We start from the raw sequence: 24,864 nt of genomic DNA, 5'->3' as shown, positions 1-24,864 counted from the left end.
TCTTAACAGCATAAAAAAACCCAAGAGGCATAATCCTTAGCTGTAAAACAGAAGCTGAAAATAAGAAAATGAATGTATTAGACCTTGCTTTATAATATTCCCATGTCTTGTGGGACTATCAGCAGTGAACTGTATTTATGGTGTTTGAGAGGCAAAACAAAATTGAATATTTTGTAACAGGTGTCCTAATCAAGATTTTCACCCGATGCCTGTTTGCTGCTGTTGCTGAAAGTTGCCTGCTGTCAGACAACAGAAATGGGGTTAAGGATTTTTAACTATATGTTCCTTTCATATTTATTCTAATTCTAATTCTGCCTTTCATGTGAAGAAATGTGACATCAGCTGTCTTATACAGTATACTTTTCAAATAGAGTTTGGGATGTATAGTGTGTACTTCACCTCAGGATACTCTATTACAGTATGTAGTTCATTTTATGGGTGGCATTCAAAATCCATTGCTGGGGTTTCATGTAGAAAAATTAGCACCCTTCCATCACCATGAAAATACTTTTCAGTGAATTTTTCCTGTTTAAGTTCCCTGTTGATGTACAGACGAGAAAAGATAGATGCTGTATTTTTGCATATAGGGACAGAACTTGTAAATTTCTCAACAAAATGTCCAAAAAGTCACTGGGGACCTACTTGTTTGATCAACTGTAGATTTTTTTCCTGTCATTTTATGGCCTATGCTTCTTTACTCAAATAAGAAACAAGTAAAATATAGATTTTTGTTTCATAATTGTTAAACAATATCAGAAATCCACTGTCGAAGTCACACAAGGCTACAGTATTACGTATTATTTAAAGCAATATGTTATCTGATATAATTCAATGGCTCAATTAGAACCAAAGTTTCCAACTCAGCAGTATAGGAAGAAGTGTCTCTGTTTTTCATTTACATGCAGCTGGAGTCCTGAGTCATGGAACATTTTAGCATAAACATGTTTTGATCACATAAGTTCATTATGGAGCTGTATCATGCAATACAAATTTCCCTTTGTGTCTCCTATCCAGGCATCATTAAAATACAGCCAATGTAATAAAATGTTTGTGTCTTTTCGTATTTGTTGTGGGGAGAGGATGCAGACTGCAGCTGCAAGTGATAATACCAATTATCAATCTCCTCTCCTAGCCTGGGCACTTCACAAAATATAATAAATAGTATGGTGGAGTTTCTTTAATCGGACGCAAGGAACCTTTTAGAGGTTAAAGTGGTTCTTAAAATTGTGATGGTTCATTAAAGTGAACCATCAGTATTTAACATCTGCACAACCCTGTCTTTCATAATGATCATAACTTATCTAATTGTTATCATTTGTTATATCTGATGTATCTACCTCATACCACACTGAACCAAATCACAGTCAGTACTGGACCCTCACTATACTAGCCTCTATAGCTGTAATTATTCTGTATGCCACGCTACTTAACTGAATGTACATATCAATTGTATATAAGTAGTGTGATATGTATTGTCTGCTGTCTATTGTATATCTTGCACTCTCTCTTAGCACTGGAGTGACTTGTTCATCTTGTTCAACCATTCTGTCTCCCAACTCAAGTGCAATGTGGGTCCTGTTGCCCGTTACAATGTGTGTCAATATGTTCTGCAAAAAGGAAAGATTATTTATCCTTGTTTTAACCTGGCAAGTCAGTTAACAATTAATCCTTATTTACAACGATGGCCTGGCAAGAGATAAAAGGCCTCCTGATGGGGAATTGGGGGAAAGGGGACGAAAACAAACAAACAAGCACAAAAACCAGTGAGACAAAACAAGATGTTGATAAAAACAACACAATAACAGTTTGCCACGTACAATAAAAACATATATAAAAATTGTTTTAAACATTCAAAAAAATTCAAGGGTTTTTCATGAACATCACAACCAAATTAATATATAGATTAGCACCAGTTTAACAAAATTATCCTTCCATTTTTTTAAAATCATCATTCATTATCATCATATCAATCATATCATTAGAATATTTTAGCTGTCGAAAAAATCTATGAATTACAGATGGACCTCTTTTTGTTTTTTTAAAGATGCCTCAATTATTCTACCATACAGAACCACTAGATGGCTCTATAGTCTTCTTTTTTTTTTTTTTTTTGATACAGGTATATTTAGTTTGAAATAACAACTAGAGGCATTAAAGTGGATCCTCATATGCATCCATCCCAATTACATTTACCAGTAGAAAATGGGTAAATATTGTTTTTTGTTTTTGTAAAACAGCACAATAGGTTGGTGAAATCCCTTGGCAACCACTGTACACAGTCACTGTAGTCATTATAAAAATGTTTTGCTGCAACTAGTAGATACTATTTTCATCTCAAACAGTGAAGAGCTGCACTCTTCTGTTGTTTTCCATGGATAAAGCCAACTCAGCTCCGATGTGAATATTCTGCTCATCACTTTGGGGACAATCACCAGAAGTGATGAGTTCAAGCTATTGTTCTTAAATATCTGCAAAATAGTTTTTGCAAGTGGCCAAAATGAGCTGCATATGCCAGATTGGACAATAGGAGTTTTGTTTTAGGTTCTCAGTTGTTTTGTAATGTCTTAGTTAACATATAACAGAGACTAAACAGATGTGATGACAATTTGTGCACTATGCCAACAAGCCTTGAGTTGGTTAAAGTTATTGAGATGCATAATAGGAAGATTGGGAAGATTCCCCAAAACCAAGCAAATGTCCTTTTTGGAAAGTGTTCTTTTCAAATGCAACTAAAGGTTATTCCTATTAAAAAAACAAAATATGATATCTACTTGTAGCTGTCACATAGTATGCAGGGACAATCTCTATTGCAATGCACACTTTGAAAGTAGTCAAAGTTTTGAAAGTATATATTCAATGTAGAATATCGTAATGATAGTTTCTGTCATGTTGGGAAAATAAGCATCTGGCTCCAGGCTGCCCGTGTTTTTGAGTTTTGTGTTTCAACATTTATTGACACTCACAAGGTCAACTAAGCAGGTGTCTACTTCCCACACCAAGTCTCTCCGTCCATACTGGACTTATATTTTGTGTGTGTGTGTGTGTGTGTGTGTGTGTGTGTGTGTGTACCTTTGTATATGGGTGGATGTGTCACTCTTGCTTACATCATTCGGCTTGTTAATAAAACAGAGACTTTTCCTCTAATTAATCAGTAAAGATTCACTAGAGACTGAGAGCAGCTATAATGAAGTGCATGTGCACACACACACACACACACACACACACACACACACACACACACACACACACACACACACACACACACATGCAAACTCAGTGTGAGTTGAGGCATGCAACAAGTTTACTGAGGAACACAGAGACGCCACTTCAGTGTTGACGGAGTCTGTCATATTCAATCTCTTCTCTGTCTGACACACACACACACACACACACACACTAACATTGCTCAGTTTTGTGTCATGGGTGAATCACAACTGCACAAATAAGTTGGACGTGGCTGATAAATGGCTGTTGTTGCTGATCCAAAAGAAGCAACCTTACTGCACGACATGACAGAAGAAGAAAATGGATCTGTGCGGCTCATTGACTCCTACAGTCATTTTGATCAGGCATCCAAATTATATGAATGATTCCACTGGTGCATTGACAGCAGTTTTTCCCATGATCAGTGTTCTCTACAGAGCAAGATTATATATGAACCTTTTCACTGTGGACACACAATAGTAGTATGTGTTAAACCAGACCCAGAGGGGACTGCAGGAGAGCAGATGCTTGACAGAGAAGGGGAGGCGAGGAGCTTTTCTCAGGTTAATATGTAATTTTGGTGGGGCCATGCTTGATAGAGGATTAGAAGCAGGGTAATGTATAGCCCAGGTGTTGCGCTTAGTTGCCTTGTTAGTCTGCTGACCGCGCTCAGGAGAACACTTCCAGCTGTCTGCAGCTCCAACACTGGACCCGACTAATCCACAGGAGGAACTAGACTACTTGAGGTTTGGGTTTACTATTATAAAACATTTTGAATTTGTATTACCTCTCTCTTCCTAGTGTACAGAGTGTTGAAATGTCATAACAGTAACACTAAAACGATAATTTCCCTCTTCAGGCAACAAGGTGTCAGAGGCCACGCTGTCTTCTGTCCCCCAGGCTCAGTAACTGGAATCTGTCCCTGCAGAGTGAAAAGGTGCAGGGCCTGTCCTGTTACTGCACCCAGGGGTCAGGCTGCTCTCCACAGGCCCGACTCCCTTCTCTACAGTCTAATCGACCGGGACGGTTCCGCGTTAAAATGTGTTGTAATGTGTGTAAAATTGTTCTCTGTTCTTACAGCTGAAGTAAAGTTTTTTTTTCTTGCCTCGGGTTTTCATTTCTTGTGTTTTCCAGCAGTGCCACTATTGACATAAGAGCTGTGCTAATCCTCCACAGAAGAGGGGTGGTCAGGTCTGGTGAAAGGCTGTCAAACAGCATGCGGTCAAGTCCAAAGCATCCAGAGTCGAGGACATGTGGCAGCAGCTGCAGGAACATCCAGATCAGACCAGGGTTGGATTTGGAGGAGCAGCTTTAGCTAATTAGCTATACAATAGTGAAAAAAAATCCATGTAATTCTTGGTATTTTTAAATTCTGTCACATTAATATACATATGATTAGAAATAGTTTTTGGTTATCATTTTGAGAGTTATCCTGGCAGGACTGTCGTACGGTCTTGGTCTTGTACCTATTCGGACTCGGACTTGTCTCAGTCTCTGCCATTATTGGATGTTGACTTGACTTTTTCCAGCCTTTCTAATAAATGCCAAAGATACAATTTTCTCCATCTGGTTCACCTTCGTTTATTTTCTCCCGAGCACTACAAACAATTTAAGGGATTACTCCTGTGTAGTATGTAATGGTCCTCAAACTTCCATGTATTGATTAGTCCTATGCTTTTACTAGCTGGATGTTGAAGGGTATAGTATAGGGTTCCTGCAGAATGATCTACATCTCTGTTGACCCTTAAGAAACTCCTTAATTATTATTTTTACATTTGGAAAGAAATGTACACTGTTTATTGCCTATTTTGGTCTTGACCGAACTTTGGACCTGGTCTTCACTCAAACTCGACTGCACCTGGTCTTGGAATTGACTTGCGCTCTAGTAAAGCGGTCTTGACTAAAGCCCTGAATCCTGTCATGTGTAATATCCTTCAGGACCAAACTGAGCTGGGAGACAGAACCAAAACAGGAAAGCCACTATTCCTCAAACCACAATCTGTAATGCTCAAAACTGACTTGGTTACATTTACCGAATTGCGATTCTTGAATAGTCAGTCTTCAGTTGCACCCACAGTTCAATATCAAGGGAAAGAATTAAGAGAGATCATTTTGACTCTGGCACTGATCATGGCTTTGCTGGGCCTCACAGCTCAAATCCATTTGACCACTAGGTGGAGGGAGGGAGCAGTGATGATAGTGTGGGTGTGGTCAGACATTTATCAAGTGCAGAACAACAAAATAAACAAAATAATTAGCCATTAGTCTTCTAACACTCATTCACTATTACTCAGTATTGTTTTTTTCTCATTTGAGCTCTTGCATTTACCATTAACATGAAATTTCACTTTGGTAGCACATTTTAATTTATTGGTGCATACACCTCTGTACTATATATAGATATATGATAGATGCAAAGCCAGGATATTTGCTCCCCAAAGTGCTCTGGGGACCCATACTGCCCTACAAAGCCAACGAGCAATAACAGCGTGGGTAGTAGAAATATGTCTGAAGTGCAGTTATAATGCAGTTATAACTTTCTGTTGTTATGAAGTCTAAACCCTTGGCTTAACCTCTGACCTTTTAAAACACACCAAAAGTAGTAACTGCTGTTTGCCTGGGCAGCACAGTCAGAACCACATTCTTATTTTCATTTGGAACGCAAACCCTCCCTCTACCACATGTACAAAAGAAAACTCGCTCCAGATAATATATTTCATTCTGTGTCCTTATTCCCACTTTTTAAGAATTAATTTTGCCTGGTTGCATCTGTCAGTGTAATATGTGTCTATTCTATGATTTGTGTTGTTTATTACCCTTTTATACTGTGTTGCATTCTGGTTGCTGCCCAGTCTATTTTTTAATTTCCTCTCCCCTTTGCTCCCCTCACTCTTTTTGTTTTATTGCCTGTTGTTAATGGTGTTAATGTTTTTGTTTGATCCCCTCCCCTTTCCCTCAAGAGGCCGTCCTTGTAAACAAGAATTTGTTCTTAAGTGACCTGCCTGGTAAAATAAAGGTTAAATAAATAAAACAAAATATCTATATTGAGGACTGGGGGTATTATATGGATGATTGTATGTTGGAAAGTGAAAATGTTCTTCCAAAGTGATTCCAAATCATTTTGAGTTAAAATGTCAGACCCCTCACTACCTCAAAGCATCTTTCAATTTGTGTTCTGTATTGACAGAAATGTTTAGCTGGAGACAGCAGGCATCACCTGTATCTGGGACATGACACCATGTCACAGGTGAAACGTGATTACGTCTTCACGCTTCGCAAACTGTTCTGATGTATGTCCCCTCTGCCACCCTGCCACGCAACCATGTCACCTTTAACCAATAAGCCGCGGTTCACAGATTCCTGAGAGGTCATTTCTATTATAAGGCGACCACTGACCTGGCACCTCACACACACACAACACACACAACACACACACACAGTATACAGAGAAGCCTAGCATCGTCTAGCTCAGGTTGACATGGTAATTCGAGGCCTCTCCTTTGAAGACCTTGACTCTGGTGGAAAATTTCTACACAACTGGGGCATTTTATCACTGGTGCAGCTAAAATAGTTTATTTAAAGATGATCCCTTTCCAGACATAAGTGACCCAGCTGTTGGAGTTAGCACTCTGCAGGGCAAGGAGAGTGTGCACAGGGAGACTTCACACCAGGCTGCTGAAGTGCAGAGCCGCTCTCTCTTACACTAAACATTTGTGTGAAATAAACAATACATTGAAGGACGAGCGCTCGCCATGGCAACTGCATCTCGGAGATGCAGCCCTCCAGTCCAGACGTGTACAGGCTGACGAAGGGGAAGGCACTCAGTCCAAAGCAATCATCTTCACAACATGGTCTGTCATGCAGTGTCTGATATATGTAACATTTGTTGTATGATTTTAGCCAAAGCACCTCATCATATTTGCAAACATTGGAACTCTCCAATTTGCTTTGAATCAAATTGAAAAGTTAAAAAAGATCAAGTTTTAATAGTTTTTTTTTTTTGTTTCTTCAGAATTAGTGGCAGCTGTATGTTTTGGTGCACAGTACAAAGCCTTGAGTTTTGGCATCTATGCACATTTGCCTGTTACAATGATTAATTAACATGACATAGTGATGGGAAAATGTGCCAGTGCATTACGAGAATTTTTGGAATGATTGTCTTCCTGGCAATTACAAAGTTTAACTGTAAAACGTGTCTTGTGGTTAGCCATAAAATTAGTGTCCTCATTATCCTCCAACCCTGAAGTCTTATTTCGACATCCCATCTAGCTGCAAACCTTCCAGCTAAACTGGTAATAGAACTTTAAATGGGCTGTGGTTGTCTTTTATGAGGATGTTGTGTGGATGTATCTGTATGTTTTGTGGATGATGAAACAGTTGTGCTTTTTTTTTTTTTTTATCTCACTGCCCTGCCATTTGGTCCAAAGAGGGGCAAAGTCAGAGTGGCTGTTTGTGAATTCAAGGTGTAAGAGCAATGGACAGGCTGCAACTAAAAACATCAAAGTATTAAAACAAAACTCTTGCAATGTAATTTCATGAATAATTCATACTTCCAATTCTTAACAATTGTTTATTCTGGATTTTCCTCCATGTAGAAATGTTTTGTACACATTTACAATGCTCATTTGAGACAAACTAGTGTGAGTTTTCCAAACAAACTATAGACACCTGATAGCTCCTGTAGATCTACAGCATATATCAATCACTGACTACCTTACATTTACACTTCTAATGCCAGGAAGCATTAGCATAACTAGATATGTTTCAGCTCGGACAACACGGAGGGAACAGTCATGGTTTCAGCTTTTCAGTATTTATAAAGTGGAAAATAATACCATAAATACATTAACAACATCATGAAATGCTACAAAAAGAATACAAAAGAAAAAAGTGGAGATATATCAATCCTTTTAAATGTTCAGCCGCTGGGCGCACAGGTCTGCTGCTGGGAATCTACTTTCCTGTTCCTCTAACAATAGAGACCCAGGGCAATGTGCGGTGGAAACGTCCAGCATCAGTGGCCCGTGCCTGTCCAGAAAGCTCTCTGTGCTTCACCCTGATACCGGCAGGGCTGAGGGACCCACTGGCTGCATGGGGGGAGGGGTGGAGGTGTGTGTGTGTGTGTGTGTGTGGGGGGTCGGGGGGGGGGGTCCTACCCATACAGCCCTGGCCTAGAATAGGTCTTCACACCCTGGCTAAAAATAACAGAGAGAGGGAGAGAGTGTCTGTGCTCACATACACACTTGCTGTGCGCAGGGCAAAGAAAGCAGCACACCTTCTGTAAGGGGATTTGTGTGTGTGTGTATGTGTGTGTGTGCGTGTATATGTGTGTGTGTGTGTAGTGGGGGTGGGGGTGGGGACAGGACTCAGTACATTGCATCCTCGTATATGTCCGTCCGCAGGCAGAAGAGGATCCCTCCGCCTAACATGAAGATGGTGGCTCCCCAGCCGAGGCCGTAGCCCCAGTTGAACTCGTGGTAGGTCTGCAGAACTGTTCCGTCGATGAACTTGATGGGGTAGAGGACCAGAGCGCAGGCCTGCAGCACCACTACAACCAAACAGAATCAAGCATGAGACTCTAGACACAGAGAACATAGCGCTCTATTTCTTGCTGATGCTTACTTGCAAATTTAAAGTCATACACAGAACATTATCAATGTTACTGTTGCGCAAACATACACATTTACCAGCTAAGGCCGGTGTTACACAGTGAAACTATTCACGCAACTTGGTTGCGTTGGTGAGTTGCGAGTTGCATGAGGTTCATGCAACTTTACTGTTACACGATGCATTTCAAATACAATCAAAACTACACGCAACAACACGGTTTACAATAGTTTAAATGGTTGAAAGGGGGGTAAGTCATGTTTTACAACAGCAAACATTACTTTGTATTGACAAAATAGTCAAGTTAAAAAGTAAGTAATTCAGCATATTAAATCTCTTCACTGTGGCGTAATAACGTAAACTATGTCCAACTTGATGCAACCAGGTTGCGCGCAACTGCAGGGGGTGATACACTGTGCAACTCCGATGAAACTCAGTTGCATACAACCAATTTGTGTGAAAAAGTTTCATCGTGTAACGGCAGCCTAACTTATTATTGTATTGGCAGAAATGTGGATGTGGATGTTATGACAAGGGGCTGAAGGATAAGAGAGAGTAGGACGATGTTTTTCAGTGTCTGGGGTGGGAACCAAAGGTCACCAAACTATTAAGAAAATGGTTATATAAATATATATTTCCTAGTCAGTGTTTCAGCTGGAGATGTCATCAGCATGATCCACCCCAAAGATTTTCCATGAGCAAAAAGAGATACCCACTAGAAAAGAAATAATGATGAGAATTTAGACTAGTTTTACTGGTGACTGTAAATGAATAGCTTAAAAATAGGGATATGTCAAAACAGGCACATGTAATTATAGACTATCTGGTTTCCATGCTCTCTGGTTGAGCATTGTACTTTTTAAATTTACTGTCACCCTTTAGCACCATAGTGTCTTGTTTTTTTCACTGGTGGCAGAATTTATTACTCTACCATTAATCATCCCGATGTGCTTGTGCATTCAGTTACAAACATGAATCAGAAAAAAAACTCTCCAATTTTGGTGATTTTCATGTTGTAACTTCACTTGAATGATTACATGTTCCTATGTGGGTTGATTGTACGACCCCTTGGGCTGATGAAAACCTTTCAAAGCCCCATTGGATAAACTCAAAAATGCATGGTAGTTAAGCTAAAAACAAGGCTGCTTTTCTTAGTTCTTAAAAAGTTTAGCCTACATTTTCGAGATATGAGGGTTTCAACCAACAGCGACGATAATAAGTAATAAGTGTAATAAGTAATAAGTAGTAATAAGTAAGTAAACTGATGAATTGGATTACTCTTGATGTTTTTGGATTGTATTACAGTTCTATTAAGTCTGACATCAAAGCTTTTCAGAAAAACAATCTTTGTATGATGACGCTTCCTGCTCAGTGGAAAATAAAGACCCCAGTCACTGTTTTGAAATGTCCTGTCTTTTGTCCCTGACATTGACTGTCCCTAAAACCATTCATTGTTTCTGTGAATTTCCTCACCCCAAATTAAAGTCTATGAAGTTTCTCTCTTCGGTGAATTGTGAAATATTGTCTAACAAACATCATTGCTATTTTGACCTTGACACCACAGAAGAACAATAACTTTAACACTTCCATCATACTGAATCTTTCTTCTCTGCAATCCATCGAAAGACCATGAACTCCCAGTGGTAAATGTGTTGGCGTCAGTGCGAGCGTATGTGTGTGTAATCAAAGGCACAGTGTGCTCTATTCACACACACACACACACACCAGTGGCTACAGTTCCTTTTTGTCTGTTAAATGCGCATGCTGGTGGAGCGACTCACGCAGAAGGGACCTTGTGTAATTGACTCAGACTCCACCTTTCCTTCCTACAGGACAAGGCGGTGGGTGTGCAGGAGGGACGACATCAGCCCAAGAATGTGGCTGTGTTGATGGAGCCCAGACTGAGCTAGCTGGCTGCTGAGGTCATATTTCTGGCCAGAAAATAAATACCGCACTCTCAGCCACACTGCCGCTCTTGCCAAGGGGCATTTAACAAGAGTCCCACCCCTCCGCCGCTGCTCTGCCGAGGACTATCTGGCTATAAGGAGACCTTATTCTCGCAAGGCCCTTAAAGCAATTACACACAGGAAAGGATAACATTGCATTTCCCACGTTCCCCCAGCACACACTGCTCCTTTGTGACTGATGTTTTCACTGACGGACAGAACAAGACAAAAATTGCTCATATCACAAACACTGGAGAGGCCCAGATACCTGTGTCCCGTTCCTTGAAAATGTCTGAATTGTTATGACGTTTAATAGAAGAAAAAAGCCGAATCCTGAGTTCAGTCTGCGGGCATGACATAAAAAAAAATGCCAGAGACGGAGAAAGGGTATGTGAAGTGAATTGCGTAACAGGACTGTCTGTTCCTTATATAATCCAATTTTATTTTGGAAACTCTGGCAAAGTTGGAGCCACAAGTTAAGTAAAGGTAAGTGGTTAGTGCTCCATCACTGTTTTAAAAGCACACAGTGTAAGCTCTGGCTATCAGTCAGTAATTACAAAGTCTATATATAGGGGGCTCTGTCTTTGTCTCCTGACTGCCAAAATCATTTTAATTCTATGCTTTATGGATTTATGGATAGATCGTCCCTCGCCTGTGTCAATTCCGGCCTCACCCAAAGGACTTTCACACAAAGCAAGCAGGAGAAGCCCAGTTCAAGTACGAGGCAGGGTTGGGTGATGAGGAGTCTGTGGGAGAAGGTTTTTTTTTTTTTTTTTTTTTTTTTACTGTGACCTCTCTCTAAGTCTGCAAATATCTGCGGCTGCTTTTTCTTGGCACAAGCTCCGGTTTTCTGAGGCTCACAGCAGACTCCACACCACAGAAAGAGTGAGCTCAACCGAAATGGCTCGCTCTGCCCCCTTCTTTCCTTCTCCATCCTCATATTTGATCTGAGCGCTGGAACAAAAGAGGCCTGTCTGTATGGAAATTGTTGTGGTTGCGGAGAACACACCATGCGCCATCTTTCTGTTTCCAAACGCGTGTGAGCATGGTATATATAGCCTATGAATAAACGAGCCGCAGGAGGAGGTAAAAGGCATTCGATAGATATTTATCTCATCGCATGGGGTGGCGAATCGCAGATGCTTTGAGTACTTGGTGTGTGAGGGAGATAAGAGATGAGAGAGAGAGAGAGAGAGAGAGAGAGAGAGAGAGAGAGAGAGAGAGAGAGGGAGAGAGGGAGAGAGACTGTAGAACCAGCAGCTCAGTCTGTTCCAGATGTACTCACCTTTCCTTTTCCCTTTATATCTATTTACTCTTTCAAAAGTTATTCTCTTTCCAATATTGCTATGAACTGAATTGAATTGCAAAACTGAACTGAACTAGTAATGTTATTGAACTGCTTTTGATTATATTGTTGTTATGATTGTTGATATTCGTTAGATTACTGTTTATTCATTATTTATTATTAGTCAATGTTGCAGTGTTACCCCATTTGAAATACTGTACTGCTTTGGCAACATAGGTTTTTCTTTCCTGCCATGCCAATAAAGCATATATGAACTTGTATTGTTTTTAATTGTTTGTATTGTATTGTTTGTATTGTAGAGAGAGAGAGAGAGAGAGAGAGAGAGAGAGAGAGAGAGAGAGAGAGAGAGAGAGAGAGAGCCTTACCTGCAGTGAAGAGGAAGACAGCCACTGTGCGATAGTGCCGTCTCTGCGTTCCCTTGCACAGGGAGATGAAGGCCACCAGAAAGGCCACCAGCGTCACCACAGCTCCAGCCAGCAGCAGCACCAGGGTGGCGATCTGCCAGTCTGCAGGACAGGAGGCACATACAGGTTACAGCGGAGCGTCCCGACAAAGGCCTGATTCTGAATTGAACCGCTGTGTGGACAAACACCAAACAAGAGCTAATCCCACAGGGGGAAAGGTGTGAAGCAAAGGGGGTTCAGGCATGAGAGCGGAGCTGCATCTGAATTACAAGTATCAGGATAACAGTAATCCGATCACAAACTCCGTAACCATAAATCAGTTACAGGAACAGTAAAAAATACAGTAATCAGATTAGATATTTCAAATTTACCTGGATTACTCTTTGGAGGGTAATAGTTTGTTTTATTGTGAGCTTGTAGAAACAAATATGATTTTACACATCTTGAATTAATAGTTGGTAACTGTTGTTGATGATAATATTCAAACCAGAGCCTGGATATTGGAAGACACTGTCAACTTTAATTCATTCCATGGATTTTGAAAGCAAAGTAATCCAAAAGTAACTGAACGCCCTCCCATACCCACAGGCACAGTCCAATTCATATTTTCTGATTTTATTTTTGTTTAATATCTTTTCCTCTTGTTTGTATATATTTTCCTTAAATTTCCGTGGTCTTCTGTAGTATTTTATTCAATGCTTTGCTAATGCCATGCTTGTTTAGTATATTTGCTGTTGATTTTTATGTGAAAATCTAAGTGAATCCCCAAGATATTCTTGATTTTTTATTTTTTTGGCGACATCTTTGGTACTAAGAAAAATAGATCTGGATCTCAATCAAACAGTGTGACCAGCACTGTCTATAACGTCTCTTTCCTTGGATTTTCTGTTGATGAGGTTTCTGTAGGTGGCGTCTGGTGATGCCAACTACCCAGTTCTTCTTCTATTTATTCCAAACAAACCGCCGTTGCTGCTGCTGGAAATGTAAAACGCATCACTTCCTTTTTTCCTTGGAAAAAATCTACACAACACCAGGTGTTTACAGCAGCAAAATTCAAAGCTTTCTTGAACTGGAAATAGGTGGAATCACTGTTGTGTTCAGTCATTTGGTGATACAAAGTAGCCAAACGGGAATTTATTCCGATTATTACTTTAACCATTGTGTCATCTTCCTTTTGTCTTCCTTTCCTGGCTACAAAGTGTTTTCCCTCTCTGATGCCCCAGATGTCAGAAGAATGCCTATCCTCAAAAGACCGGACTCTAAAGGATCCCCCATTCACTTGATGAAGCTAATGAGCTCACAACACAATGCAGGGTGGGTGTGTCTCTCTCCAAGCTCCTGATTCATTTGTCCTCAGGATGGTAAAAAAGGGACATTTCCCCCAAGACACATCTGAACTCTATTTGCTCCAGCCTTCAGTGCAGTGTAGCCTATTCTCCAGGAAAGTTATTTTTTTCTACCATGTTAAGTCCATTACGTATGTGGTTTTGTATAATAATAACAATTTTTGTTTTGAGTGAAATTCCTCTGTTCACTCTCCAAAGAACATAATACAGAGTACTCCCATAAAAACTTTATTTTTCCAAGAGTATCTGTCACTGAGGCTGCAGGTCATTTTCATAATTTCATCAACCTGTATTTCACCCTACATGGAATAAGTGTCCTCCAGATTACGTCACTCCGAGGATTAAGCATTTTGGGATAGGTGTGAAAACATGTGCATAATAAATCAGCGGTGTCTTTTGGTGAACTGCCCCTTTAACCTCGACACACCCCTCCACTGTTGTTCTAATGAGCTGTGCAGACACTGAACAGCGACAAGCCCGCCTCCTATTCAGCCCAACACATTCCACTATATCAGAGACCGATCAATCACACCAACACAAGGGTTTCCTTAAATTTTCTGTAGCTGTGTGTGTGTGTGGTGGGGGGATTGCAGAGACCTGAGTTCACTCCCAGTCCAATAGCAATTTTGTTCCTTTGGAGAGTTATGCATCGTGACAAACAGACTTCATTGACTATGTTTCATGTATTTTGTTTATTTTGAGCAACCAGTAATGACAAATGCTGAATTATATTTTATTTATTTATTTATTTTTATCTGTTGGCCACATTGGCTGATGGATTCCAAAATTCACCATCTGTTTTCACTATTTTACCAGTCAAATATGATTTTTAGTAGAAATGAAGCTCCAGTTGATAACTGATCACCTGTCAAAGTGACTGGAGGAGCAGGCAAACTTACCAGCCACTGGCCAAATGTTGGTAAATGTTATGTTAATTTCCCACCCTGCCTGGCGGGGGGCAGCAGTTGCTGAATGAATATCTGCTTGACAAAGGGCAGTGCAGTGGGCCCAGGCCTGCAGAGAGGGATGCTGGGACAGATACTGAAGATCTCTTAAACTACTGTCACATGGAGACACATAGTTTGTTCCTGCAAACCCAATCAAAGCAGCCTGATTATTGGAGTGATCTCACTATTTCCCATGTGCCAAGGAGTTCATGTGGGTAACTGTTTACAGCATGTGAAGGAGTAAATGGAATATATTCCGTTTTTTTTTGTCATGAACAGTTGTGTCTCCCTCTTCTTTTATACTAATTGGTATCCTGTAAAGCATGATGGTGCTGTTGCCACCAAACTGACACTGAATCAACCTAGATTCAATGTTAGAGCGTCAATGGAATAAACACTGAAATATTACATTGCCTCACCATCTATTTGTTAATTTGTCTAACACTGTTGTTCCATTAAAAATGCAATGAAACAGACTGTGAGCCGTACATATAGTGACACGACGTCTGGTATGAATGGGGAAATGTGTTAGTACAGAACACTCTGCATGCCTCAGCTACTGGACAAAGACCAGTAATTGCTACCAAAACAAACTCTGCTTGGGAGAGAAGATGATCTCCAGAGCCACCAGTCTGGGTGCTTGTATCATTGTATTGACGACAGAGTAGATGGTTCTGGGTTTCTCATTACAGTAAGATCATGACATTTTTTCCAAGTATGGAACGTGTAGCCTTTACACCGAATACCAGACCCTGACCACAAGCCACTGACAAAAACAGCAATGGGCATTTGAGGGAACTGTGAATAGAATAATGTGAACTGAACTGGTGCTTTGTCAAATATTTGTGGTGACATGCCAGTGTAAAACTATGTCAACTGCATCTCCACATCTTACTGGTTAAGACTTACTAAAGTTGGCATGGTATTCTGTGGAAAAGCAGGGATGATTGTAATAACAGTGTAATTACATTGACATACTACAGCAGGCTTTACTACATTATGTATACCATATAGTAATGCTACAGTACACCTCAGGCTTTTTCCCACAAAAAGAAATTTACTACATTATACAACAGTAATACACGTACAAAATACTATATTAAAAGGACACTATAATAACTTAAGCATAGTACTACACCACAGCATTTTCTACTGCAGTATCCCACACTAGAAAAACGCCTACAGTTAAATACTACAGTGGTTTTCACTACTTTATTCGTATGTGGTGATTCTCCCTCTGTCAACAAAACATCCTATCCAGCTGTGCTGAAAGTTAAACTCCACAATACACACAAATAAATACATAAAAACAGCCTTATTCTTACCAGATGTCAGGGTGGAAAAGCAGCTCCACTGAGGCTCCTGTGTGGGATGCCGAGCATCGGATCTGGAGCAGGACTCCCACAGGGACAGGGAGAAGTGCTCGGCGGTGACCCAGGCCGGGCTGAGCAGAGCCACGACGTCCAGACACAGAGCCAGAAACACACACAGCAGGGCGATCAGCTTGAACGGCCGGAACACGTACACCTCGTTCACAGACATCTTCCCCCTGCCAGGCTGCCCGACGAACTGCTGGGTTTTAATAACTCACTCTGCGCTAACTGCAAGGTCCGTTAGTACGTCTTCCTAACCCACCATACCGTAGCCCGCCGCTGCTTCTGTCAAGCTAGTAAAGCTAAACGTGAGGTCATCCGGTTCGAAATGGTCCGTTTTTCAAAATAACTGCCCGTGCCTTGCTAGAATGTTTTCAGAGCTAATAGCAAGTGAAGAGAAATGATTTGAAAACTATTTTTTCCCCTATCACTTCTCTCTTACATGTTGCAGGGTCACGGGAATTTTGTCAAGGCTCTATTCTTATTTTTGGTTAGGCAATTATTTGTATTGTATTTGGTGATCCAGGAATTTAAGCTTATTCAACTGTTGCAGTAATTGTAAATCACTCTGAATAAGAGTGTCAGCTAAATGCCTAAAATGTAAAATGTAAACAGTGAAAAGTAGTAACTTGAAATATTTCCCCCCAAATCCCCTTTTCATATATTTGATGCTGCGAATAAGGTAATATCTGACAAAAGTTCAAAAAGAAGGACTAGAACAAACAAACAAAAAAATCCATAAGAAATTACTTGGATGGATGGATCAGAATCAATATTTACAGTTTTGCTTATTTTTGCCCAAATCAGTAGCCTATCAGCTTGATACTGTTTTTTTTGGTTGCTACATATCCTATGGCACTGTCAAGAGTTCAAAAACAAAAAACAAGCCACTAAACATACAAACAACTTGGATGGACCTCTAATATAAGAAAAAGGAGTTTTTAAAACCCACTGACACATTTAAATTATAAAGTAAATTATTAAATTATAAATGAGATAATTCAATTATTAATAAATCCTGCTTTTGAGCTCTAATGGAGGGCCCTATTCAACCCTCTATAGGACTACAGTAAGCTCTGGAAAAAAGGCTCAAACACAACACCTATAGCCATAAACTATAAACAGAGGAGATGAGGAGATATTAAAAGCATAAGGTCCTATTGAATGAAGAAATACAATTCATAAAAGTTATGTATTTTGAAATTACTTTTGATATAATTGTTGGTGTGCTGTACACCCCAATACTTGGGTGCAACATTGTTTTCCCCAAAGGTGTCAATTTCAGAGCTTTTATTTTGAAGGCAAAATCACTAAACCGGAAACCATATTTCTGCTGGTCCCTGCTGGACGCAGTGGCATCTTTTCGGAGGGTCAGAAAGTTTAGGTTAATGAAAGAGAAAGAGTTTCCAAGAGGGGGAAAACGTCAACAAAGGTGTCGACACGCGCAAAACATCATGGTTAGGCAAGACCAGATCTAATTGTAGAGAGAACATAATTTATTTTAAATTAAATCGGCTGCATAGCCTATACATATATACATTCATTAATACATATTATTATTATTATTATTATTATTATTATTATTATTATTATTATCATTATTATAGCACAGGGTACATAATGTAATTTTAAGAGGACCTTAAAAGAAAGACCTGCTTATCATTTTCACAGCTTTGTTATTGGAAGATAGGATAGTATTTACATTTTGTTGAATATCCTCATAAAATTTTAAGAATAAGGGATTTGGTATTTGTAAATTTACATTTATGAATGTAAAATATATAAAATGTATCCATTAATAGAATTAATCAAATGTATTTGTTCCTCTTTGCTTCGATCATACAAAAAAACAATATTTTTCCACAATGGGGCAAAGTTATCACTGATATGGTCAATAATGAATTTACAAATGTTCCTGCAAAAGGGGAGATAGATTCTGATAGACGCAAGCAGAACTTTTCTGGATATTGAACATGTAAGAGGACAGAATCATGAGAATTATATAAATATATATAAAGTCAAGTCAAGTTTATTTCTATAGCCCTTCATCACAAAGCGTGTCTCAAAGGACTTTACAGAGAATGAGCCTACCATGATTTAACTAATCAACAATCAATCACAAAACAAAATGATGCACTACATCATGCAACAAAATAAAGCGTGTAAAAAAAAAAGTGGAGCATATAATATAAATACAGGAATAAAAGTAGCTTTGAATAGACTTTGTAATGAGTTAATAATCCAGCAGGTGGCAGAAATGTGACATTTTGGATGACAATTGCCATGACACAACAACAACTAGGCTACTACTCTTTTGTATTACTACTACCACCACAGCTGCAACTAATACTTGTAGAAGTATTAGTAGCAGATGACATTTTATGGGCAGCAGTAGTAGAAGCACCACCAGCAGCAGCAGCAGCAGCAGCAGAAGTAGCAGATTACATTTTACGGACATATTGATCAAGAAACACACTAAAACCCAATGCTTGCTGAAAATTGCCGTCAAATCCTAACAGTGGCAAGTTCTTGGTCCTTTCTGTTAATCCTGTTTTCTTGGCTTCTTCACAGAGCCAGTGTGTGTAGGCTGACAGCAGAGATATTTTTACCTTCTTTTGGAAATAACCCCTTGATCCATGCACAAGCATTCATAACATTTTATATCTCCATGGAACAGCTATAATGAATTAAAAACAAATACATGATAAATGTCCAATATGAAATGACAGGTATTAAATTAGACTAGATTAGTCTACAATAGAGACTACAATACAGCCTAATCTCTCAGAGGCTGTTCATTGGCTGTCCATGTATCTTGTGTGAAATATTTCCATCTTCTGGCGAGCTAAATAACTGCAGGTTATGAACTCTAGGGATAGGACTTTCTAATAATCACATACTATACACACAGTCGCTGTCAGGTGAAAACCTCATAACTCAGTTTTGGTGATTTTAATGTTTTAACTTGCTTCGCTATGGGTTGAGAAAATTCTATGACCCTTGGGTTTATGAAACCTTTTCAAAACCAGTAAGATAAACTGAAAAATGCTTGGTCGTCAAGCTAAATCCACGCTGTTTTTCTTAATTTTAACATTTTGGAGATACAAGGTATCTACAGAGGCATAGAGTTGCAGTCCAAAACCACCAGTGACCCTCCTGCTGTCAAGTCAGAGAGCAGTGAACTGTGGGTAACTCAGACCCTGGGCTACAAACCCTGCAGTCTTGAGGGACATCCAGCTATAATGAGGAACATGCATGAAGTTCTGGTGGACCAGTATAACCAGCTTTGATTTGTAATCCCATTTAATGGGATTACAAGAGAACAAGAGCTCTTGATGAACAAAAGCTAATTTAGCTCTTGTTCATTAACGTTGGACAACCAAATGGGACCGGGACAATCCTTACCTTCTTCCTGTTGGCTCACCTGGGAAACTACTGGGATTTATAAGCCTCCATCCAGATCTGTCCTCAGAGGAAGCTGTGTTCAACCCTCATGTCTTCGGTGATGCTTCTGAGGAGGCTGTATGCATGGCGTATCTCAACACGCTCCATATGGACCAAGTGCACATGTCTTTCATCACAGTGACATCTGGGGTAGTGCCTAAGAAAGGGCCATTCATGCCACGCCTTCAACTGTCTGCTGCACCAACTGGAGCACAGCTGGCTTCCCTTCAGCAGAGGGAACCAGGCAGACCCTCCTACGGTCCAACTCATCCGCTGTCTTCACCTGGATACTTTTATTCAGCCATAAAATTAACAGACTGCACGGTGAGTAAATAATGCCTTCTCCAGTGAGTTGAGGTAATGAAGAGAGCCTCAGCCAAGTTTCCTTGCCAACGCACCAAGTCTAGCAACATTTGTTGGGATGCGCACATGAAAGGAGCCTTTTATCAGTATGAATGGAGACCCAACACCACATTGTCTAAGATAGGGTCGCCCAACCTTCTTTACACTTTTTCGGTTGAGTGATTTATTGACCAACTGTTATGCATCTGTGCCACAGTAATAACAGGGTGAGGTAATGGCTTTTTCTGTGATTTCTTGAAACATTTATAGTGTCCAGTGTCTCCTTCCTCCTCAAGTATAGAGGGAAGGGAAAATGTAAAAAAAAAAAAAAAGCCCTAAAATTAACATTGCACAAAGAAACAGATTACAAATTGTAATCTGTTTCTTTGATTTTGGCAACATCTTTGGTGATAAAACACTGTGATGTTTTTGCACAGCACTTCCTAGAGATCAGTTTGCAATCAAACAGTGTTGCCAGAGTTTCTGGAAGTATCTGTCTTTTCTTTGTCTGTTCAGCCATGGTGGCCATTGGTCATGTTAACAAAAATAAGCTGATGCTGTAAACATAAAACACATCACTTTCTGTACACCAGAGGATTTTTCCAGGAAACACCTACCTGACACAGCAAGAACAGCAAATGTAAAAGCTTTCACCAACAGGGTCTAGGTTGAATCACTATTGTGTTATATCAATTGGGATAGAGAGTAGCAAAACATATATTTATTTCTATGAAAATGCCATGGATTATTATTTGAAACTATTGAGAATATGCAAGAAAATATGCCTAGGTAGAATGGTAAACTGTACTATATATATGAACATAGCTTTTACTCTCTAAATGAAGTTTTCCAGTGTAAAGAACAAGCAGATCCGAATGCTTAGAATTACACCTCTGCCTCTTCTTTTGCCCTCGGATCCCAGTTTGGTTTAATTCTACCCCCTATCATTTTCTGTTGCCTCGATTAGAGGTTTTCAGCGTATCTGACATAATGAGAGTTTCAGGCTAATGCCACCCTTCTCAGTGTGAATGGTACTGCCAAGCTGCCAGCAGGGCATCTGAGTGGGGGGGGGATCTAGCATTAGGCGCACCCGTGGACAGTGTAATGCCCATTTCCTTTAAACGCCCCTCCTCCCCGGCAGCACAGGCAGCGTGCTCTGTCATCCTCCTCCAAAAAGCCCCTCATTAGAAAACCTGCCAAGTAGACAAAGCTACTTGAGACTCTGCACAATAGTGACTCCCCACATGGTGATTTGAAAGAGCATAAAGGAAATCCAGGTCATGTTTTACTGTGTTTTTTTTGGGATTCTTCGCTCCCTAACCCCAACCTATCCACCTACCCGCCCACCCAACAACGTCCTGTTTAGTTTCATCGACCATTTTTATTACGACGAGAATATTCCGGCTCCCACGTGCCAGCACAAGGATCGCCACACTCGCTGGTTAATACATTTTCTCTGTGCTGAAGTTAACAGAACAAATAAGAGGCGGTGTTTTGTACTGTACGAGAATTTGCTGTGTTTACTTTCAGAATACAATAACATGTTTGCCGCAGTAACAAGAGGTAAAGACAAAGAAGATGAGGGGAAGAGGGTGGGAAAGGGGGCAGGACACACACAAATAAACACACAAGATGACAGACATCTATGATTCAGTAGAAGTTATGATGATGATGGTGACAGTGGTGAAGGTTATACAGTGCCTTTGAGAGTCAGAAAGCTTCTTCTTCACTACAATCTACTCAGCAGATGACGTCACCCTCTGTAGTTCATCATGGTTTTCCTGCAGTGGCTGAGCTTATTTGGCTCAGGATAAGCCTCTCGAGGCTATTTGTCCATGAATAAGCTCCCGTAGTAATTGATGAGTCCATGTCTTCGCGATGCTGTCATCACTACAAAAGTCTTCTCTTGCTCATCTCTCTCCTTACCAGCACACCACCACCCCCGTCCACAGGTCAGCGTGATGAAATGATGAGTCATGCTCAAGCCTGGTCAGAGTCTGTGGGATGCGACATACTTACTTTAACCATTATTTAACCGGAGAACACATTAGCAGTGAAACGTGGGAGTAGTCTTATCGCTGCTGTCCTGCAAAATCCTTGTAACTCCAATCTTGGTGATTTTGGTGACCATTAGTTCATTTCATGGGGACTTTAACTTCAGTTGAGGGAGTCCATGTGCCTCTATGGGTTGAGAAAATTCTACCTCCCTTTGTCTTATGAAACCCTTTAAAAAAAAAAACACCGGATAAACTAAAAAATGCATGGTGGTCAAGCTAAAGACAAGGCTGTTTTTCTTAGTTCCTGAAAAGTTGACATTTGGGGAGATACAAGGTTTTCACTGGACAGCGATGTTATGCTGCTGTCCGCTGAGCATCACAGCTGTCAGACCAGTTGGGGATTAATTGGCTCGCACAAAGTCACCTTGACGCCTCAACCTGTTCAAGCTTTTTCCTGACAGCGGTTCCTTCACATTTATTTTCTGATATTACAATTTGACACCTTTGGGTCTGTAGTGAGTATCTCGTCACGTCCTCCACCATGATAGTGCATCTCCGAGCGGCTGGGGATGAAGTGCCTTGCTCAAGGTCACGTTGACAGTAGGAGTCAAGGGAGGCGAGCGCCTGTCTCTTCCACTTCCTCCGCTCAGAGTTTTGCAGCTGGTCAGGGGATTCAAACTGGGCCTTCCCAGTTTTAAGCTCATGTCGAACCTTTAGACGACGACTGAAGTTGTAGTGGCTCTGCAAAATACTGAAGGACACTGATAAATTTATTCAGACTGCTGAGGGGAAAAGCTTTCTCATAGCAATCATCATGTAATCACTGTCCCACTATTTCATCCACTCAGTCTAGAATGGATTTGAAGAGACGATAATCATTAAGATAGTAGCTGTGTGTTTAAGGACTTTTATTTTGGGAGTCATCATCAGTAAATCTTGGTTTTAACCAGACTGTTTTGTTATTTTAAGTGAGAGAGTCTCCATAGCTGATGTGGTGGACAACACAGAGTCACATTCATAAGACTGAAGTTTGATCTCTTTGGTGGGACAGCAATGAAAAGACACCCCCAATTTGGTGCAGCTGTGATTATTGCAATTCTACTGACAGGGATCTATAATCTAAAGAAAGACAATTACAATTTTTATTATATTGGCTCAGGTATTTATGGAAGAGGATTAGGGCCACATGTGAAAAAAGTATTTGAGTTCTGAGATTAATCTCAGAATTCTGCGAATAAAGTCAGAATTCTTAGTTTAAAGTCAGAATTCTGAGAATAATCTCAGAACTCACAAGATACTCGCAAGTTAAGTAAATTTTTCACATGTGGCCCTAATGCTCTTCCGTAGGTATTATATGATAAAGATTTATTTATGAAACTTCAGTGTCTGCGTTGGGGCTAAATGGTGCATATGAAGCCCCGCTTGGTCTCAGTCCCTATGTGGTCCCACTGTGTTCCTGTATGCCCACCTGTCTCTCAGTGGCTCTACCATTCTGGGCCTGTCTGCCAGCTTGTGGACATCTGTTTACTTCCTCCTCCATCAGTCGTCATGGCTGCAGCCCCCCTCCCACCATCTCCACCAAGCCCCTCCCCTCGCAGGCAGGGCCTCTCCACCCCTCTCTCGTGTTTCCCCAAAACACCAGCTGTGAACCACTTATGCTTATCCTGCAGTCCACCTCGTTCACCCATGTCATATCGACAGCCAGCCCACCACTCTTTCTCTCATTGTCACTGAACTTCACTGTGTGTACTGGTTTACCAACCCAGATTATACAAAAGGTGGGTAGGCACAATAAAGATGTATGTGTCTTTCCAGGATTTATAGAAAACAAACTTGATGTGAATAAGTGTGTATGGTTGAATGGTAAAGATACGCTAATAAAATCTTTTCACCACACTGTAGGCGCGCTCATAATACACAATTACTTCAGAGTGGCTGTTAGACTTTAACATGTTCAAATAAAGTTTAATTCTAATAACATGTAGCATTGGAGATGTGTATTATGTTCATTTCTGGATTGATCTACATTTTATGATGTTTGATATGTTTTTAAAGTCAAATTAGAAATCAATCAGTATGGGATGAAACTATTTAAGTAGATGATTTGTCATATGTGCCTAATCTGTTGCCTTACAAACCCTGACTAAACCCTAATCTTGACATAAGCTATAGGCTATTTATTTGAGATGGCATTTAAATTCATTACATTCAATCTAAAGGTTTGGCATTACAACCAAGAAATACAATTATGACAAAGCTACTCTACCAGAATGCATCAAATCCTAAAATTTAAGCAGCAATATTTAAAGTAGCTGTAATGACGGGGCATTTTATTTGCAAGTCATGGTGTGTAATGGTTTAACGCAGCTGAAAGACAATGACAGACAATGGTGAAAGCATTTATAAGTCATGTCAATTTGCTGGCCCTAAATAATGTAAACACATCAGTACTTTTGCTTGTTTAGGCCGCCTTCTCCTGATATCTAATTATTTCAAAAAGTATTGGGGATATTATAGAAGGCATCTGGCAACTCTAAACAGTTTCCACCAGATATATTGATGTATTTCACTTTATATTGTCAGGCCAGATCTGGATGTACTTATCAAAATCAAGTTGTCTTCAGAAGTACAATATCAAGAGGGAAGGATGCAACATTTTAGGAATGATATACAATGTCAAACAAATATAACGTGGCCCCATGTGTTACTGTGTTACAGGAATGTTTTCCCTTCCGTTTCTCTCTAGACAACACATTTGCATGATGATTTACATGAGTAGACTAAGGATGAACTAGGTCTCTAATGTCTAGCTGTTATCAGATCTATTTGGTTTAAAATACTTCCTAACACTGCATGTAGGGACTTCACTTTTACTATTGCAGGTGAAAGACATTTTCACTATCAACAGGACCAAAAAATATTTTAGAAGGCCTATTTTCTTCCAATCA

At 40.1% G+C, this 24,864-nt stretch overlaps 1 protein-coding gene across 1 annotated transcript; it reads right to left on the bottom strand.

Annotated features, from left to right (window-relative positions):
- Positions 1 to 7,784: 7,784 nt before the first annotated feature.
- LOC139910798 (transmembrane protein 47-like) lies at positions 7,785 to 16,402 on the bottom strand. The gene is made up of 3 exons (XM_071898224.2): positions 16,086 to 16,402; positions 12,429 to 12,569; positions 7,785 to 8,752 (listed from the first exon to the last, which is right to left on the bottom strand). Exons 1-3 carry the CDS (start codon positions 16,300 to 16,302, stop codon positions 8,571 to 8,573), a joined length of 540 nt encoding a protein of 179 aa, XP_071754325.1. The 5' UTR covers positions 16,303 to 16,402; the 3' UTR covers positions 7,785 to 8,570.
- Positions 16,403 to 24,864: the final 8,462 nt, after the last annotated feature.

The sequence above is a fragment of the Centroberyx gerrardi genome, chromosome 11 (genome assembly GCF_048128805.1).
Source record: "Centroberyx gerrardi isolate f3 chromosome 11, fCenGer3.hap1.cur.20231027, whole genome shotgun sequence".
NCBI lineage: Eukaryota > Metazoa > Chordata > Actinopteri > Beryciformes > Berycidae > Centroberyx > Centroberyx gerrardi.
This window is presented reverse-complemented; position numbering and strand designations above follow the sequence as displayed.